The sequence below is a fragment of the Nicotiana tabacum genome, chromosome 3 (genome assembly GCF_000715075.1).
Source record: "Nicotiana tabacum cultivar K326 chromosome 3, ASM71507v2, whole genome shotgun sequence".
Lineage (NCBI taxonomy): Eukaryota > Viridiplantae > Streptophyta > Magnoliopsida > Solanales > Solanaceae > Nicotiana > Nicotiana tabacum.
Window position 1 is genome coordinate 167,047,330 of NC_134082.1, and position 21,825 is coordinate 167,069,154.

At 32.6% G+C, this 21,825-nt stretch overlaps 2 protein-coding genes across 3 annotated transcripts; both read right to left on the reverse strand.

The window, feature by feature from the left end:
- Nucleotides 1–257: 257 nt before the first annotated feature.
- Nucleotides 258–2,431, reverse strand: LOC107831571 (putative purine permease 10). 2 transcript variants are annotated; one of them, XM_075250158.1, is made up of 3 exons: nucleotides 2,128–2,428; nucleotides 1,834–2,051; nucleotides 934–1,295 (listed from the first exon to the last, which is right to left on the reverse strand). In XM_075250158.1, exons 1-3 carry the CDS (start codon nucleotides 2,180–2,182, stop codon nucleotides 1,236–1,238), a joined length of 333 nt encoding a protein of 110 aa, XP_075106259.1. In that variant the 5' UTR covers nucleotides 2,183–2,428; the 3' UTR covers nucleotides 934–1,235. The 2 variants fall into 2 exon arrangements, with proteins under 2 accessions (XP_016514842.1, XP_075106259.1); XM_016659356.2 differs by having other exon boundaries at nucleotides 258–2,051; nucleotides 2,128–2,431.
- Nucleotides 2,432–3,278: 847 nt separating this feature from the next.
- LOC107831572 (purine permease 21-like) lies at nucleotides 3,279–6,254 on the reverse strand. Its single transcript, XM_016659357.2, has 2 exons — nucleotides 6,102–6,254; nucleotides 3,279–4,518 (listed from the first exon to the last, which is right to left on the reverse strand). Exons 1-2 carry the CDS (start codon nucleotides 6,136–6,138, stop codon nucleotides 3,416–3,418), a joined length of 1,140 nt encoding a protein of 379 aa, XP_016514843.1. The 5' UTR covers nucleotides 6,139–6,254; the 3' UTR covers nucleotides 3,279–3,415.
- Between the last annotated feature and the right edge of the window lie 15,571 nt (nucleotides 6,255–21,825).

Genomic DNA, 21,825 nt, shown 5'->3' on the forward strand with positions numbered 1-21,825 from the left:
TAAATAGTGTAAAAGGATGCCAGTGATTTTGAGCTGACCGTTTTCCCTTGACCAACCAAAAGTAAAGATCGCAGTTGTGCAATTTCATCACTGAAAATTATGCATAGAATTGTCCTTCAACTGCTGCCAAAATCTCAAAACATCATTGATGTGGAAATTTGCATTACAAATTTTCTGAAGTTTACACTTCAGGCAAAAAAAATCTCAAGTTCAAACTTTAGACATACCCAATTGAACTGAAGTTTTTCCTTGCTATGAACTGAAGTTTGTCAGATTGTCTTTGCAAGTCAGGGCAAACTTCATGCAAAAATATCTGAAGTTTTGCCTTGATAAGGCTACACTTCAGGCAAAAAAATTTTGAAGTTCAAATTTCAGACATACACAATTGAACTGAAGCTTGCCCTTGCACTATGAACTGAAGTTTGTCGTTGCACTATGAATTGAAGTTTATATGATTGCCTTTGCAAGTCAGGCCAAAATTTAGGCAAAAATATTTGAAGTTTTGCACACTTCAGGTAAAAAATTCTGAAGTTCAAACTTCAGATATAAATTTTTGCTACTTCAGACCCGTATATGTGAGGTTACCCGAAAAGTGGGTACACCTGCAATTTTTTGTGCAAAGCGGATATAAGTTAAATGGTGACCCAAAAACTGGGTATAGATGCAAATGCCCCATGCAATGATACATTAAATAAATAAGTATTAGGAAACAACTGCTAAATTAAAAATTGAGTTTTATCATAGGGTATTTAAGTGATAGAATTAAGGATGATAACTTCAATTCATGTGATTGTTAATTATAAGAACCCGAAAAGTGGGTACAACATATTGATTTTTGGCAAAATCTCACAAACACTTGTAAACTCACGAAACATCATTGGGCTAATAACACAAAATTATCCATAGAAAATTTCTTCATAAGTGGGACTCTACTTCATCAACATCATGATCAGAGGTTCTAATTTCAACAGCATTTGCCAACAAACTATCAAGATACTGCTGATACAAATATGATGTAAAACCCCATAACCCTAAAACCAAAGAAACTAACTTCAAACCACTTACACTATCATGCAATAGTACAACAGCTGATATTTGAGTAAGAGGAGCCCCTAGTATTAAAATCACATTGCTGAATAAGGAAGATACCTTGAAAATCAATCCAATAGAACCTAGAGTTTGTGCTTGAGAATAAATAGTTCCTAAACTCAAGTACAAAATATATGACACTTTCCCTAATTTAAACTCTTCCATTTCTTTCTCCAAATTCCTCCAATCCCCACTAGCAAAAAGCCCTGTTAAACCAACAAGAGTTGCAATAAAGCATTGATAAATTGTCATTTGCATAACAACTTTAAAAGATCCATTCTTTAATATCTTTTGAAATGTTAATTCTGTTAAAGAACCAAGTAAGCCAAAGCCAGCAGCTCCAATAATTGTGGCCAAAAAACCTATCAAAAATCCATGTAAAGATATTTCTTTGTCGTAAGTAGACGACTCATTTTGGAAAATAATGAGCACTGAAGATAAAGTAAGAAGCACGACGGAATTTAGTATAGGTGGTGTAATTTTTTGGCCATTGAAATGGAAAGAAAATATGGCGTTGAACGCCAATTGAGTGGAAGAAATTAAGGAATAAGTTGAAGCTGGTAGGTATTGTAAACCAACAGAATATAGCAAGCTGTTTGCTGCTAGAAGTAAACCAAGAAAGGCACAAATTAATGCACAAACCAAATTATAACTAGAAGAAGACTGCTCTATATAATGAACTTGTTGTGGTTCGTTCTTATTAATATCTGTGTTGGAATAAAAGCAAAGAAGAGGGAGCAGTACAGGAAAACCAGCAAAAGGTACAAGGGTAGCTATCCATTTGCTCTGACCACCGTAGTCGTAATAAACTTTACCCAGCAGCGTTACAACTATCTGGCCCGAGAGGACCAAGAATGTAAAGATAGATATTTGGAGCCATAATTTCAGCTTATAACTTGAGTCAGGACGTGGACATGTCTCTGTTTTTTCACACATTGACTCTATATCTTCTGCTTCCTGGCCTGTTTGATTAAGTGAAAATATTAAATAATATACAAGAAAAGGACTGAAAAAGAAAAAAAGGGTGGAGGAATTTACTAGTGAAATGCAGCAGTTTTTGGTGAGGTGATCCTTCCATAGAAGGACCTTGCATTTAATTTTCCGGCTAAAGATGCTATAAAGTATAGGTTGTTTCTTACTATTTTATTTCTTGAAGCTTAATCAGGCTACAAATAACTGGGAAAGATGTTGGAAATCTCTGGGAAGGAAATTCCGAGGCTTAGGATTGTCAAAGAAATAGATAAGATTATTTATTGGAATTTATTACTACCTTGAAATTGCTCAACGTACTAGCTAGTATTCACAAAAGCAATAGATATTCCTAACGAGTTATGCATTGTATTAGGGGGTTCCACCAAAAACTGTCGGCACTAGATATTTTTTATGCTTTAATTAGATCATCCAGAAAAAGAAAATGACCACCATCAACTCTCCTCAAAAGATACTTGAAGGGGTCTTTTGGTCAGTGGGATAAGGATAATAATCCCAAAATAAAATCTGGAATTAACTTTATTTCATATTTTGGTTTGGCATATTAACTAATTTAGGAATAACTTTTATATTAAAATAATAGGATTAGTTATCCCATATAGAAGGTGGGATAGCTAATCTCATTGAATATCCCACCAATGGGATATCATGAGAAATCCCACCTTGTACCAAAGGACCCCTAAGTATTAAATCTGAGTTTTGCTTATTAAAAGTACTGTAGTTAAGACAATTTAAAAATTGTTGGAAACTGATGCTAATATTTTATGAACTTGAATAGGTTTCTCAAATTGTTGAGCTATCTAGTAATCCGCCTTATCATGCTTCTGTTTCGATAATTAGGAAGATCAATATTGCCAGAGACATATCCAATACATAAATCAGCAAAACAGGCAAGTAAAAAAGCACATAACCTTACACTAATGGCAATTTTCTTCAAGTTTTGCGTTTTCACATGGTATAAAAACAAAGATGAAGCATCCGTTTGTCTGACACTTTCAATAGACATGGCGACAGACACACACTGATATTCAGATTAAAAAATAGATGAAGCATATGACTTTTGATGCTTTTGTATGATGAATATGATCATTAATATTGCCAGATGCAAATTCAATATATAAACAGCAGTGCACGTGCAACCACTGTCTATGAACAAGTTATATATGAACAGTTAATTAGTGACTAAACCTTCTCTATTATAGCTTAGAACTATACCTTTCCATTCATCAGAAAGAATACACAATATACATATATATAGAGTAATATTCATGAATAGCTAATTCCAACAGTTGTTAACAATATTACAGATTGAACTAACATAGATTAAACTATCATCCTAAATAAGGGAGGCCTCAAAATCATCATCCTCAACTGATGAGGATTTAGTTTCATCTCCTGCTTTTGCCTCTAAATCATCAAGATAGTGTTGATAGATATATGATGCATATCCCCACAATCCCAATAGCAGCGAAAACACCTTCAAACCACTCATCCTATCTTTCAAGAACACCATAGCGAAAATTGGCACAACTGAAGATCCTAAATTGATGATCACATTAGAGAACAAAGACGACGCCTTGAAAACCAATCCAATTGAACCAACAGCATACATCTGCCAAGAAATGGCCGTAAAAACCAAGTTCATAACATATGACAATTTCCCTGATCTGTACTCTTCCATTTCCTTCCCCAAATCCTTCCAATTGCCACTGGCAAAAAGCCCTGCTGTAGAAGCGAGTGTTACGAAAAGACCAATAAAAAACGACATTTTCATGACGACTTTTAACGAGCCACTCTTGAAAACCTTTTGAAACGCGAGTTCTGTTAGAGAGAACTGCAACGCATAACCAAGAGACCCTATAGTGGTAGCTGCAAAACCTATTAAGAGGGATGCCTGAGATACTTCTCCGCTGTCACTCGACTCGTTTTGGAACATAATGACCGAGGATGAGAAGGAGAGAAGCACGACAGAGTTCAATATAAGTGGCGTGATCTTTTGCCCGTTGAGGAGGAACGAGGTGAGTGCGTTAAACGCCAATTGAGAACCGGAAATTAGAGAATATGTAGAGGCCGGAAGGTACTGTACTCCAACTGTAAATAACATAGAGTTTGCAACTTGAAATAAACCAAGGAAGATGTAAACCGAAGCACGAACAAATATAGAAGGCTGGTGAATGATAAGTTGTTGTTCATTGTGATTTGTGGCTGAAGGATAGCAAATGATAGGTAGAAGAATAGGGAAGCCAGCAGTTTGTACCAATGTAGCAACCCATCTGCTTTGGCCACCTTGCTCATAGTATACTCTGCCCAAGAGAGTTCCAACTGCTTGACCAGCTAGAGCGAAGAACGTGAAGATAAATATTTGGAGCCACAATATGAATTTACTTGATTGAAGCCTGCTGGTCTTTTCAGATGTCTCTATTCCTTCCGCTTCCTCAACTGTCATATGAAACAGGCCAGCAGAAAGATGTCAATCAAACAAATTGGCTACCCATTCTTGTATAGTCTTGAATCTTGATATTGAATAACTTCAAGTCCAGAAAAGGACAACCTAATGGTCACAATCTGAGTAAAAATATCAGGGGTTCGAATTCTAGTGCATTACTTAATTGGAAGTCTTCTCTGTACCTCTATTAACCATTAGACATTTGAAGATTCAAACAGTGTCATAATATTAAGAGAAAGAGAGTAGTAACATGAAATGATTCAGAATCATATTGCATCAAGCATCTACCCATATTTCAAGTGCTGCTCCCTAGACATCAACCTCTTACAAGATCCCCACAAAATGTTATTGTAGGTCATTAAATCCAAACTTGATTCAAACATATAATGGAATTTACAGGACATGTTATATAAAATATTTATCCTTATGTGAATATCTTAATCATGGCCAACCCTTTTTTTTGTTTTTTCCACCTTTTTTCTGGTGGGAGGGATTCTCTAACGTGGTGGCAAAGGAAGAAGAGTGTTTGGTGAATATCAATCGTTTCACCCCCACGACAGCAAGGTTAAAACTTTACTATATTAACTAGTCGTCTTCTTGTCTAAAAAGGAATCAACCCAATATGGAAGTGATAGACAGACCAAAGATTCAACTAAACGAATATACTTCCTTCAACTCAGAACAACTTTTTTTTTTGTTTCATTTTCGACCCAAATCAGTTGTCTTTTTCAGTCCTTAACAGTAACTAACTCATACTATTTGACTTATGCTTAACAATTTAACAACTTAGTAGTAAATTCTAGTTTTTAAGAAAGAAAAAGAAAATCTATTCGATATATAGTTTTGAAAATCAAAAATAAATGCCAAGAGTGAAGAGCAAATTTGAATGAATAGATTAAACTTATAGACCATCGATAAAGATGAAGCGATCTATTCAAAAGTTCTCATGCAAGACTTTAGAAAATTGGATCAAAGTTAGAGATGGAAAAATAATTGAATATATACCTTAAGCCGTAACAGAACTAATTAACAGTCAAAACAGAACATTTTTTTGCCATATTTGGAGCAAGAGAAATACCCAGCAGGGTGTGATGGAACAGCGAATCTTGGCTAGCGAATTGTTTTAATCTTTAGTAAATCTTAGCGCGATGCAAATACGAATTAGTCGAACCACCGGAAAAAACAGAAAAAAACATCTTTCCTAAGTCACACTAATCAAATTAGGAACTAACTTTTTCAACTCCAATTTAATGAAAGCAGATATTACTAACTTTTATCATTTCTTTCTTTTGTTGATCTTTAATTACTCTTAATTAACACCCGGAGATGGCGATACAAACATGGAGAAAAAAATTATATGTACAAGGAATTACAACTTCAGATGACAGGATTTTCCCGTAAATTAAAGGCTGAAAGTGGGGAGAAGACAAAAAAGGGTATACAGACATGAAATCTAGCTACTACCCAAAATCATTGAAATTCCAATTTTGTTTAAGTAATATATACAGCCGTACACACCTGATTTGACACAGAGAATTCAGAAGACTAAGAAGAAGAAGAGTAGAGAGTAACTGACAAGTGAGGTGCAGCAGCTTTTCATGAGCTCCTTCCATTGATAGTTGAAACGCCTGAAAAGTTGGAGAAAAGTTTGAGTGAAGTAACGGACAACCAAATAGAAGTACTCGCTTATATATAGAAGCAGACCCACCCGGATATAGGATTTAAGTTTTATGGGTTTAACATATAAAGTTTTTACCGTTGAACCCATTATATTTTTAAAATTATGAATTCATATTGCTATATATTGTAATATTATTAAAATTTTACACATAAAGTTATTGTTTCGCATCAAAAGTACTAGGTTCAGTTGCACCCGATACCAATGCCCTGCATCCGCTTCTGATAAAAGACAAATGTTTTACTATAAGTACACTAACATTTCCTTTTCTACATTTTGCTTCCCTAATATTATGACATTGCTTTTTTTTACACTCTCTTCTTTTCTTTAATTTACAATACAATGATTGCTTCTTGCTATATGCATATTGTTCGATTTTTTCTCCTTTTTTAATTATTTAAATTTTTTATTTTAATGATTGGTTTCTTACTTTATGCATATTGTTTTTATGCGCTATGTCATTTATTCTTTTCCCAATTTCCTCTATAAAATATGCCCTCCTTTATTTGATTTGTATGTACCCTGCGGTTCGTATACTTGTAGAACATTTTATATTAAGGGAATGGATCGGAGTGCACCAAGCTCATCTAATATATTCACTTCGCTTGCTTGCACGACCGCCACACTTCTCTTTGCTTTTATAATAAAATATTTCTTCGCTATCTTTCTTTGTGAATAATAATACTCTCTATTTTATTTTATAGGACGTATTTTGCTTCTCGAAATTCAAATTGTGTGAATTTTGATCAATTTTAAAATATATTTTTTATCATATTGACATGAGAAGAGTACAATTTGTGTTTTTCATATAGTTATGAATATCTAAATTTTAATTTAAAATATCGAATTAAATTAATCCGATTTAACTTCAAAGATTAATCAAATTGACTCTCGATAAGTAAAATGTGTCATGTAAATTTAAACAGATGAAGTATATTATAGAACATTTTAACATTGTAACAACTATGAGATGTCTCTTTATTCACTTTCTATAACATCTTCAACTTTATTTTCTCCTAAATACGTGCTCCGCAACATTTTAGATTTCCCACATTATATTATCTTCTACTTCATATTGCTGACTTCTTCAGCTCCGCAAATCGCGATAAAATTTGCTTTAAAAAATGGCACAAGTTTCTTCAATATTCACAAAATTTCACATGTACATTATGTACTTCTATTCATATGTAAGTAATTTGGACCCAAAAAAAATTCATATGTAAGTAATCAATCTCCTTAAAGATGAAATTTTATCATAACCTTCAATTAGGAAATCCTTGGATAATACTATATGTTTTTAGGTTAAAAAGAAATAGTTAAAGAATAATGGTCACAACTTACAAGGACCCCTCCATTTTTTTCGACTGTGACTTCTCATGAATTGTTACTGGTTAGGTAATTAGGTTACGTTCTTGGTTGCAATATTTATGTCGCACCGATTTCTCAGATTAAGGTGCTCATTTCTGGTGTCACACTCATAAGTCATAAGCATAGTTATGGGTGTTCATGGTTCGGTTTGAATCGGTTTTTCCCTAAAAAAAAATCAAACTAAGTAAGTCGGTTTTTCAAATATTAGAACCAAACCAATTAAGTCGGTTTTTTCTCGATTTGGTTTATGTCGGTTTTTCGGTTTTTTCGGTTATTTATCGGTTTTTTTCTTAAATATAAGACATACACTACCAAACACATATTTCGGCGACCACATTTTTAACGCAACACTATCAAATCAATTGCCCTTTGAGAAATCTATTATTTACCAAGATATATTGATGGTAATTGAATCAAATAGTGATGAATAATTTAAGGACTCAATTAAAAATATATAATTTTTAACGTGAAATAGATTCTTACACTTAACAAAAGAAAACTACCAATCAAACTAGAATGTAAAGGTAAAGAACCGTACTAAAAGTGCAAACGATTAACATTTACTATAAAATTTTTGAAACTTTGTATAAAAGTATACATATATATAGGTGTAATTTTAAATTTAAAATAGCTACTCCTATATTCGGTTTGGTTCGATTTTTTTATTATTAAAACCAAAATCAAACTAAATTTGATCGGTTTTTAAATTTCAAAACCAAAACCAAACCAAACAAAAAAGTATCAATTTTTTTGGTCGGTTTAATTTGGTTTTCGATTTGGTTCTGTTTTTCGGATTCTTATGAACACCCTGAGCATAGTTCTTTCAAACAGTGAATGCAGGGACTAAACATTTTCTCTTGTTTTGGCTGGCCGATTATTTTTCTCTTGGACGCCTTAAATTTAAGTGTCTTTTTAAAAAGAAATTCTAACTGTAAAGTAACACAGACCGTATTGATCTCTTTACGATGTACTTGCTCCGTTTCATATTATATAAGGTAGTTTGACTCGGCACGGAGTTTTAAAAAAAAATTGAAACTTGTGGTCTTAAAAGCTTAAGGGGTAAAAAGTTTGTGGGCCATGACATTTGTGTGGCTATAAAAGCTTCTCATTAAGGATAAATGAGTAAAATGAAAGAGTTTAAAGTTAAACTATTTTCAAATTTAGAAATGTGTCATTTGTTTTGAAACAGACTAAAAAGGAAAGTACCTCATTTAATATGAAACGGAGGGAGTAGTAATTTTTTTTCGTACTTTAAAAGTAGCATTGATAATGACGCTTTTAAAATAAATATTAACTGCACAATTAAAAGAAACTCGCACCGGTTGATTGTGCAAATGGAGTGATTTTGGTATATGCATCAGTGGCAAAATAAGTGATTTTTTCACACATTTTTAGCGTTTGGAAGGTGAATAAAAAATTAAAAATATTTAGTTGGCGAGAAAGAAAAATAATTTCCTAACTATTTGTCAAAAAGCGAATTTCAGTATCTCTAATCTTACCCCTAAACCACACCGAAAAACAAGATATGCGTCCATTAAAGATACAACTTGATGAGAAAGAGAAATAATTTGCAGAACTTAGTCTTGCTAATCTGGCAACAAAAATAATTTGCAGAACGTAGCAAGCACAATTAATACTTGGCTAATCCAAATTGCAATCTGGCAGTGGGAATAGTTTGCAAATTATTCTTTATTGTGCAATAGAGCTTTCAACTAAATGAAAATGTTTAATTGATACTTCCAGGTCAGCAATTATTATTTTTCTTCGCCACGTGGTTGTCTCTGAAATGTTCAATCTTGAATGTCAGCAATGCACATGGCAAGTCATGCCAAAGTCAATGAAACAAGGTTGAATATACATGTGATGTGTAGCTATAATTTCATAGTTTCGTACATTATTTGCATTGCATTATACATGCTTTAATGATAAATTATATTTTATTTGCGAGTAATGGAGTCTATTTTATATGTATGTGAATTGGAGATGAAAGTAGAGCTAAAGGGATGCTTTATGATGACCCAAAAGGTCATCACTTGTTTTGGAAATAAATTCTATGTTCCTAGGCCTTAAACCTCCTTTTTGTCTCACCTCGATTTGCATGTGCAGTCCGGACGTGTATCCAGAAAGCCATTATATAAAAATATATGAAAAATGGTAAATTTTGCTTTTAAAATAAATTTAAGTTGACTTCGGTCAATATTTTGGGTAAACGGACCCGGACCCGTGATTCGATGGTCCCGTAGGGTCCATAGGAAAATATGGAACTTGGACGTATGTCCGGAATTGAATTCCAAGGTCCCAAGCCCGAGAAATGAATTTTTGAAGAAAATTGTTTAACTGAAATTATAAGAGTTTTTAGAAATTTGAATGTGTTTGCATTTGATGGTATCGGGTCCGTATCTTGGTTTCGGAGCCCGGTATAGGTCTTATATAGCATTAAGTTGAACCTGTAAAATTTGGTAAGAAACGGACTTGATATGACGTGAATCGGACCATCGGTTGTTAAAAATGGAACTTAAGAGTTCATAAGATTTTTCTTTGATTTTGATGCTAAATTCATAGTTATTGATGTTATTTTGATGATTTGATCGCACGAGCAAGTCTGTATGATGTTTTTGGACTTGTGTGCATGTTTGGTTTGGAGCCCCGAGGGCTCGGGTGAGTTTTGGATAGGCAACGAAGTGTTTTAAACTTGGGAAAAATTGTTGTGTGTTGCAGGTTTGCAGACTCCTGGCTCGCAATTGCGAGCTCGCATTTGCGAAGACCCATCGCAATTACGATGATTGGCTGAGGCAGGAACCTTCACATTTGTGAGGCTTATGTCGCAAATACGACTTCAACAGGGACCGCAAATGCGAACAACAGTTCGCAATTGCGAAGAAAGCAGGATTTGGCTTACCTTCGCATTTGCGAACCTGACTTCGCAAATGCGATATCTGCACCTGTGCAAATTATAATTTAGCCGAAAATCTTTCATTTTTCAAACCCTCTCAAACCTAAAACACCTTTGGGCGATTTTTCATAGACAACTACTCTTCCAAATCGACTGTAAGTCATTTCTAACTCGTTTTCTTTAATCTTTAATATCGTTTCACATGATTTCAACTCAAAATCAAGGGTTTTCATGGGGAAAATTGGTGTTTTGGGTAGAACTTAGGTTTTTCAAATTTTGGGAATTTGGACTTCGATTTGAGGTCCGATTTCAAAATAAATTATATATTTGGGTTAAGTCGTAGGTGAATGAATAATCGGATTTTGGTTCGAACCTCGGGTTTTGACCATGTGGGCCCGGAGTCGATTTTTGACTTTTTGGGAAAAACTTTAGAAAACCTATTTTCATGCATTAGAATTGATTCATTTAGCATTTATTGATATCGTTAAGTAAATTGTGGCTAGATACAAGCGAATTGGTGGTGGAAACACGAAGTAAAGCGGTAGTTGAGGTTTGAATTGTGTTCGTGGCATCGAGGTAAGTGTTTGTTCTAACCTTAGCTTGAGGGATTAGAAGTTGCGTCTTATTTGCTATGTGTTAATTGTGGAGTACGACGTATAGGCATGGTGACGAGTATCTATACGTCGGTGTCAAGCATGCCCGTGAGTCTTGTATTATAATTATTGTGACTCCGTTGTGATTTATTCATGCCCAATTTGATGATTATCATTGTTGGTTTCCTTGCCGGGATGTTATTATTTATGGTATTGTCTCCCTTGTCGGGATGTTATTGTTTATGGTATTGTCTCCCTTGTCGGTATGTTGTTGATATACTCTTGTTCCCTTGCCGGGATTCTTGTGTGATTGATGTTGAATTGTATATGGGATCGGGTGACACACCGCCACGGTAATACACAAATGGGAGCGGTGGCACGACGCCACGGTAATATATGAAATGGAGCGGGTGGCATGCTGCCACGGTAATACATGAAATGGGAGCGGGTGGCATGCCGCCACAGTAATACATGGAATGGGATCGGGTGGCACGCCGCCACGGTAATATATGAAATGGGATCTGGTGGCACGACGCCACAGTAATATACATGAAATGGGAGCAGGTAGCACGCCGCCACGATGACATATGAAATGGGATCGGGTTGCATGCCACAACGGTATCATATAAAATGGGATCGGGTTGCACGCCTGCAACAAGAAAGAAATGAAAGTGAATATTGTGTTTGTTTTCTTAATTCTTGTTGGCAATTGAATTATGGGTTTTCTGTACATTCCTCTATTGGTATTCTGTTGTTATCTGATACTCCCTGCAGCATGTTTTCCCCTCCCATCTTAAACTGTAAATATCTACTTTTATTTTTCCGATGTATATGATATAACTGTATAAGTTTATTTGGAAGTCTGGTCCTAACCTCGTCACTATTTCGCCGAGGTTAGGTTAGGCACTTACCAGCACATGGGGTCGGTTGTGCTGATACTACACTTTGCACTGTGTACAGAGCCCGGTGCTGCAGCTTTTGGACCGCAGTGAGGTTGCTGCCTTCAGTCCATTCAGGCGACCTGAGGTAGTCCTGCAGGCGTCCGCAGGCCTTGGCGTCTCCTCCTATCTTTCCCTTCTATTTTTTTTATGTATTTCAGAGAGTGTTGTATTTATCTTTCGGACCCTTGTTTGTAGTACTCTTAGACAGTTTGTGAAATTGTGACACCAGATCCGGGTAGTTTTTGGTTTATGGATTTTGTTATCAGTATTAATATTAAATTGTTATATTTCATTGTTCCGCCTTATTAATTACGCTGATTGTGCAAATGTTAATTCATAACTGTTTAAAGGATTTAAAAATGAAAAAAGGCAAATAATTGTATTGGTTGGCTTGCCTAGCTTTCACAAGTAAGCATCATCACGACTCCTGATGGTGGAAAATCCGGGACGTGACATGCTTAAACCTCGAAAGCGCGCTCGAGAATGGTGAAAAGGAAAAGCTGGACAAAAGTCAGATCGACCAGGCTTTAGCCTGGCGAGGCCAGCTTAAAGCCAGGCTGAGGTTGGCATTAGCCAGGCGACGCCGGGCCTAAGGCCAGGCCCAGTCTGAGTTTTGAAGGTTTTATTATTTCCTAGCTTGACTAGGAGTTGAGCTATACGTTTAGGTCTTGTCCTAAACATATAAATAGACCTAAAAACGTCACTTTTGAGGGACTTTAGATAGACGGAGAAGGGGAGATCGAGTTTGGACACACTTGAGACCTACGGAGGCAAGAATACACTAGGAGCAAGGCGGAGAATTCTTCTACGAGTTTTTCACTTTCTTCTTCCTATTTCAATTTTTGGTTATGAATTCTAGTATTGTAGTTATGCATACTAGTATGAATATCTAATTTGTTATCTGGTGTTTTGATGGAACCTCTTGAAGGATGATTTTCCTGTTACGTTAATATAGATTTGCTGTAGTATTTTCTCTATTTGTTCAACTATGTTATTATTGTGGTTGGTTGAAGAGCCCTCAATCGACTGTGCCTATTCAGTGTGTATTACTCAAGAGAGAGTGCATATTTAGGTAGTTATTGAACAACATCACTCCTAACGTATATGGGGGATCAATACGGAGGGTTTAAAAGTATGATTAGGAATAACGAAACCTTGGGTGCAATCGGAGTGAGCCGTACTTAATGCCAGCTAGCGTAATTTGGGAGAATATGTCTAGTAAATTGTGGTAATTACTCGGGAGAGAGTTACGACAGTCAGAGTGCTCATGATTGGTAGAGAATACTTAGGCGAATTTATAGAAAATATAGCGGGAAGGATTCCGACAATTGGAGAAATCATAATTCTAGACCTCCTTAATCTTGTCTCCAACCCTTAGTATCCCTAGTTGTTAATCTACTAATTTAATTTGTTAGTTAATTAGATACCAGAATCTTAATATTTATTACATAGGAATTATTCGAACAACTTGTAAACCGGATTATATTTGTAGCATATTATGCTAGAATTTCCGAAATTTTAAGGTTATTTTTGTTCAGATTTTATCTTTACATAAAAAAAAGTGACTAAATATCAATTATTTTTAAATTGTGACTATTTTTCGATTACAAGTAGTAAATATGGCTATTTTTTATTTTTATACGACGAAATGAGGGGCTAAAAAGGAAATTATTCCTCAATAGTCTATGTTTGTTTTCCCTTTTTTTTTTTTTCATAAAGAATTATTTACTGAAAAATAAAACGAACAAACAAAAAAATCGGGCAAGAGTTATTATCAAACGACACCGTTGTTCGAGTGTTTTTACCCATATGAGAAAGAGATGATAGTGCAGTAACATGTTAATTATTCTAATCAAACATAGAGTACTGCTGCCACGTATTTAATTAACGAAAAGATTTTAAATCAAATAAGTTGACAGTCAGTTTCTTGTGGATAATTAAAGTATTGTTAGGTATCAGAGAAAGAGTTTCATAGAGTGTGGAACTGTGGTTAATATCAGATTATGAGGGTATTTTATTGGTTTAGTGGAATAGATAATGAACAAGTTGGGCACCACTGCTTATTGGGGTGCGGAAAATGATATTTCAACCACCAAATGAGGTAAGCTATTTCATCTGAATGTTTGATAAAAGGGCTTGAGTACTTATTTAAAGGAAAAATAAATTCGATAAATGGATTTTAAGAAGAAAAAAAAAGCTGGACAGAGAGTATAAATATATGGAGTCTTCACCCTTAAAGAAGATTAGATGAATATTTACACTTAATAATTTTTTTATTAATGAATGTCACTTTAATACTTCCAAAAGTGACAATCATTTACAAATATGGCTTTTGCTGAAATTAATTCAGAAAACACCGGACCGTATCATTTTGTTAAAACAAATATGTAGATAAATTAAAAAGTATTTATAAATTAAATCTGATCAATTTATACGCTTTCTCAAATACTTTCAATTATTACTCCCCTGTCTCATATTATGTGTCATATTTCTCTTTCACGCCCCTTAATAAATATTAATTGGGAAAGAAAATGGATTATTCTAATTTTATTTATGTCTTATGATATAATCTCTTTTCATTGAATATTTATTCTATTTATTTGTTATCTCCATCATCAAAAATAATTATTATTAAGGGTAAAAAGGGAAAAAGCAATCAATTTTGTCTTGAACTTCTAAAATGACAAATAATTTAAGACAACTATTTTTAATAACCACAACTGTTAATATGAGACGGATGGAGTATCAATCTATCAAATTCAAGTCTTTTAAGCAAAAGTTGCAGTCAAATAATAATTAATGTAATTTTATTTAGTTTAAGTTCTCTGCAATGACGACTTAAAACTTACTTGCATTAGATCATTTATAATGTTATTATGTGGAAGTTATTATTGTAATAAATGTTAATCATTAATTTGAAGAAAAAAATGACAACCTACTATTCACATGTACAACACAATATTGTCCCCGCTTCTTTTGTAAAATCAAATATTGTCCCCACTTCCATTCAATGCCAATAAATATATAACATGCCATCTTTACCATTTCCTAAAATTTTAATATCTAACTTGGGGCCTCTAGGTGGGGCAGCCCTTTTGATCCTTTTAGGATTAAAATGCTAATTAATTTGATTCTCATTATGAAATATTAAAAATCAGCCCTAACAAATCAATCCAAATTAATAAATAATATTAATATATGGAGAAGTTGGCAGTTAATGCTAAAGCTTGGGGAAGATTTAGTTTTGATTTGTTTGCTAAATTTAAATTTGTCCCACAAAATTTTAGAAATAGACAAAGGCATGTGACCATACTTAAACCTGATTTTAATATTTTCATGGGCAAAAAATAAAAAGTAAAGAAATTAAGGTCCAATAAATGAAAAAAAGACTTGTAGAGGACAAACTAAGAGGGTGTTTAGCTAAGCTTATAAGCTGGTCAAATTGGCTTATAAATATTTTTTGGCTTATCTACGCATTTGGTAAAATTAAAAGTGCTTATAAGCCAAAAATCATAAGTTTGTCTCCCCCAACTTATCAAATTTCAGCTTATAAGCACTTTAGATTTGACCAAAATATTTACTATTCTATCCCTAAAATACTTTTTTTAAAATAAAACTCTTCATATACCCAATTCTTCAGCTGCTTATTATTTATTTCAGCACTTTTATCCAAACACGTGACTGCTTATTTTTTAAATCAGATTCAACACTTAAAAGTACTTTTCAACACCTAATGTTTATCAGCTACTCTAAATCAGCTAAGCCAAACGAGCTCTATTTCTTCCATCTAACTTGTAGCCTTTTCTTACCGAAGTTCCTGTTTGCTTATTTATGCTTTCTTTCCGCTAAAGGAAGTTTTTAATTTAATAGGCCTCATGTATTTGCGGAGGTTTAAATTTTAATCACTCAGATCTCAAATATTAAGTGTATTTATTTTTAAATTCTGAATTTTAATTATTTAGATCTTGATCATTAAGTGTGTTTATTTTTTTAACTTCACAATTACTTAATGAGTTTGAATAGATCTATATGATTAAGATCTATAACAAAGATTCAATTTCATTAAGATGTTATCATCCACATTCATTGAATAAACATCTTAATATTTGATTGTGTATTCAGATCCAAATGTCTTAGCTTTAATGCATATCTTGATATTCAGATTCAGACATCTTAATTTTTAAAAAAACAAATGAGGCTATGGTTAATTTTTTCAAATTAACAGACAGCTACATAAAATTTGCTATAAATTAACTTGGTTTAATTCATGAAGGTGGGAAAATAATTTTTTTTAACATAAAATAATTATTCCAGTGGTTCAGCTGGACATAGAATAATTCTCTTTTTAAAAATTAAATACAGAGTATTACATTAAAATCGGTATAAAATTAGTATTAAACTTATGCAAATTTATGTCAAGGTTTTATTGGAGAAATCACTTTATTTGACTTCATTGAATACCCGGAAGCACAATTCTTTTTGATGATTTAAACAATGAGAAAATTTCATGGATAGTTACTCAAGTTATATTTTACTATATTAAAATTGCTAAACTATTTTACTTGTAACCAAAAAGTCATTAAATAAATTTTTATAACAAAAAATACACTTAATTTTCATAAATATTGTAGAAAAAATTTCATTTATTTCCTCCAAGTAATTTTTGTGATAAATTATACAAAGTAAATTGATTTTTTTTTTTTGGTTAAAAAAGAGTTGTGAGAATTTTGCGATACCTAAATATAAGTAAAGTAAAGTAGTAAACTTTTTCAGTACTATCCGAATTGAAGCAGTTAGATATTTTGATTCCTAGAGATATCAACAAAGAAAAGATGTAAGGCTGGAATAGGAGCTGCAGGCCAAGTAAAGAAAAAATCTGAAAAGTACGGTTGCCGTGGGTCCCAAGTAGGAAGGAATCTCAAGGGAGTGTATCTTTGAAAAGATTCTAAAGTTAGTGACAAGTTATAGTCCACACTCCCACAATCTTTTTGGTGATAAGCGACAAACCATCTATGAGTCGCAAATGATCATATACGTCTGATTTTTTTTTATTTTTTTTTATCAAAGTCATATAATTTTATTTTCTCATACAAAAATTATATAACTATAACTTTTTTTTTTACCAAAATTATATAATTATGTTTTCTCATATAAAAATTATAAATTTTTTACTAACTCACACAACAATTATAGTGATCGCAAAATACAAATTTTCAGTAGTATTTTCTTATTTTGTAATTTTTATTTTTTATTTTCAGTCTAATAAATAATAATCCAATTAAAATAGGGATGATCCAACCCGACTTGGCCCACCCGATCCAATACTCATATATATAAATTAAAATAATACTAAAAGTGAATAGTAAATTCTTTAAAACATGATACTTCTATCTTTTATTTTATTTTTCAAGATTTTTATTCAAATTGAAAGTATTTTTATTTCAAGTGCTCTCTAATTATACTTTTATTTCTTTATTTTTTGTCAGAATCTCATGCATTTCGAACTACATTTTTTATGGAAAAAGAATCCACTTTTCGTATTATTTTAGCTTGCGTATATGGTTATTGGGTCAGACTAGGTTGGGTCATTCATATTTAAGAGAAAAATATAAAATTAACCGACTGGTCGAAACTAATTGCATTTGCTAGCCAATATATATATATATATATATATATATATATATATATATATATATGTATGTATATATGTATATATATATAACACATATATAAAATATATTTTGACGGCTATTATTTTTGGGATGGCTAAAAATATACTTATATTTCTCCTATTTTAATTGGGTAACTATTTATTATACTGAAAATAAAAAATAAAAAACGTAAAATTAGAAAATAGCGAAAATTTTGTTTTTCGACCTCTATGTTTTTTATGTGAAAATTTTATGATTTTTGTGTGAGAACACAAAGTTATATGACTTTTGTGGGGAAACAAATCGTAATATATGATTTTTGTGTGAGAAAATAAAGTTATATAATTTTAAGAAAAAAATCATAATTATATGACCATTAGTGAAATTTACCCTAAATGTATAATATGGGTTTTGCACATGAATTTAAGCACTTAACTATGGTGAAATTGTATATATTTTTATTTTATTAAATCAGTTAATTATAATAAATTAATATAAACACCACATACTTATACGTATTTCCCCAATTATATTATTGTGAGGGTTAATTGCGACTTGTGTCTTGCATAAACGGACAAAGTAAGGCACATTGACACGTGACGTGTGAAAAAGTCCCACTTGGCCCCGCTCCGTTGCTCCTACAGGCTATAGCCACTCATCTAGCCCACTAAAGTTTTATCCTCAAACAGTTTATGCATCACAAAAGATTAATTTATTATGATTAAGTAGCAAATAAATATAAAAAGTAAATAACAATAGTGACTTGATAACCTAATATGAAAAATTATGTCCACTTATTAATTTGGGTCTATAAATTTGCCGCAAGTAGTTTTCTCTATTCCATCCTTAAGGGGATTAATGACTCTTAGTCTATGTTTTGATGATCTAACAAATTTTTTGTATAGAATCAGATAAAGGACCTGCATGCCTGGTACAATCACTCAGCAATAAACTCAAGATAATCTGGACAGTGTGCCTTTAGATTCACAAGAACCAGATTAGAGACCTGATTCCTTGGTGTTCCCCTGACAGAAGTATAAGTCAACTATACAGCTGGAAAGCAACTGCAGAAAGTGACTGCCTGTAACTGTGCACGCTATAGTACAACAGTCATTTCCCTACCAACCAAGGATAGACATCATCCTTGGGATGTCTTTTGAAGTATAATAACATTGTGTAAGGCATAAGATATTTACTTGAGCATTTAGTGATATTCTCTCAAGCATTGAAGATCTGATCCAGCATTGAAGTCACAAGTGTGCCAAGAACAAGAAGACAACTCCACTACTGACCAGTTTCACTAGGTGTCAATGTATGTCCTTAGTTGAGTTGTAATCTTGTGTTTTGTTCTTCATTGTAACTCCTATCTTGCTTTATTAGAAGTTTTGTTTTAGGAAACTCAAAATCATAAACCGTCTGAGTTTGTGTTGTGACTAGAGTTAGTTATAGATTGAAGTCTTTGTAACTAGTGAGTGACAAAGTGGCTAGTGATAAGTGTATTACAAGTTAGAGTGATTGAAGTCTTTGTAATAGAGTCATTACAAAGTGGCTTGTAATAGTGTATTACAAGTTAGTGAAGTTGAAATCCTACCAGTGTAGGTCGCGGTTTTTGTCCCCTTAAGTTGAAATTTTTCCACGTAAAAATCATGTGTCTTATTTACATATATATTGTTTCAGTAGCGAGCACTGAGGGAATTGATATAGGACCAGGTCTCTATACAGTTGGTGGACTCATATAAACTATCAATCCTAGATTAAAAATAGAATCAGATACACGAATAAAAGAAAGGATATCTAAGAATTATAAATAAATAAAAAACGATATGCTTGTAACCTTGTATTTCTTTTTTACCCTAATATTTTTATTTTTTAAGATTTTCGTTTTGAAAAAATGACATTGTATCTCTCAAAATAATAGCCGAAATATATATATTTTTTGTATATATATACATTATGTATGTTATATACAAAAATTATACAAATTTAAATAGTTTCTTACGCGGGCTAGAGTGATAATACCCCTTGTTTTGTACCTCTTCCTTTACCCTTCCATATGTCATCTTTATCTCATCTTTTTTTTTCTTTCCCTTTTTTCATTTTGTTTCTTTTCTTTTTTCTTTCCTTTTTCTTCAGCTTTTTCTTAAAGAATAGAAACCTGTTTTTTGTTTTTTTTTTTTTTTGCCAACTTGAAGTTTAAGTGTATATACGATCGAAATGTATTGTTTATTTTGAGAATCATTGTTATGGATACCTTGGCGGTTAATTGCAACCATTTCATTTTAATTTGATTCAAGTATTTTTGAGGTGCAGTATAATTGTATTCTTAAAGATCCTCTAAAATTTAAGAAAATATTAGATCTGAATGTACAATTTTAAATGAACAGTTAATTTAATGTTAGAAGTTTTAAAATTTAAAGTTATCAAGTTTAATTCTGGATCTATTTCCGATTGATGGAGTTTTCACATAAGGAATTTTCTGTAGTTCCTATTTATTTTTGTAATGAAAGAATATTCATAAGTTTGAAAGAGATGTAGACAAGAGATTCAATGACGAAGGAATCAAGGAGGGACATGTGGGGTATGATGAAGAAATATTCCTAACTCGGACAAAAGAAGGTGAGCGATTTACTAGTGCGATGTGAACTATATGTGATAGGAACGAATCCACAATTGACAAACATATATAGCAAAATATGCAAATTGCACAACTACACATCACACTTCTTTAGCTGAATCCTTGGATGAATAGCCAGCTCAATGATAGCTTTTGCAAATATATTGGGAAAAATGGACACGCAGAAGGTGACCACAAATTGACCCCTTTTTTTGCATCTTTATCAGTAAAAAAATAAGGATCTATAATACTTTTTATGTAAGTTTTAATTTTATATTCAGATTATGTATCAAAATTATTAAAAAATTACTGTCCAAATTGACGTAAAAATTAAACTAATTTTTAAACATGACTATTCTTTTTGGGATGGGACAGAGTACCATCCAAGCGGATGTGTTGTAATTTTCATGATACTTTTCCTTTACTACCCGATTAATCTCTCTTATTAGTCTCATGGTTAAATATATGATGTAGCAATGGGTGAAGTAACATAAAGCCTTTAAAAAGTCATTTCAAAGCTCTTACATAATTGAGGTGGGAATAATATGTAGTGACTTAATATCATATTAGCAATGATACTAACCTGATTTTGGGAATTCACATGGGAATGATAAAAGCGAGCTTACGATTGTGAAATTAAATGTACGTAGGATTAGTTCTTATACCACATGATTTTTTAAAAAAAAATTCATACAAAATCTTAAGACAGTGACTAAATTAGCTCAATATTTTTATAAACTTCTTTGGAATCCCTTACAGCGGACAACAAAACTGTAATAAGGAAAGAGAAAAGAAGGGCCTTAGAGTCTCGAATCCCTTTTATTACACATTTTTTTCTTCTTTTAGTTCATATTCTTATTATGTTTTCTAGTTTTACGTCAACCACTACATTAAGTAAATTCCTCCATTTTTCCTGTTTTATATATAATAATCTACATCCACACAACCAATTCTATCGAAGCATGTCCATAAGATGGATCTGGACTCGAGCCCAATCTGCCTATTTAAAAGGGTATGGGCCTAAACATTGAGCATCTTGAAGAGGTAGATGCTTCGACTTTCCTAAATGAAAAGACGATAAAAGAATATAACCAAGGTCACAGCAGAAGTATGAACAACTCAAAAGATCTAAGGGGCCATTTGGTTGGAGGAATTAAACGTTTTATCCTGATACAAATTAAATTTTAGATTAATCTATAATGTGTTTGGTTGTATTTTAACTAAAATCAAGATTATTTTTATATTTCAATCATAGAATTATCTATTTCATATGGAAAGGGATAATTAGTCCTGATTATAATTCAAAATATTTAGTGGGGGTGGGATATGGGATCGAGTTAGTGTGTGATCAAACACATTTCAAATAATATTACCTAATTTAAAAAAAGTAAGTCCGCTACATGTTAGTAATGTCTATATTATTATATCTATCATTAACAATATGACAATTTTTTTTTAATTTACACAAAATACTTTCCGTAATTATTTAACATCAAATGCCTTCTTGACTACACCTGATAAGGTACAATATGTATTCATCAAGTGGATAAGGTCTTAGTGAG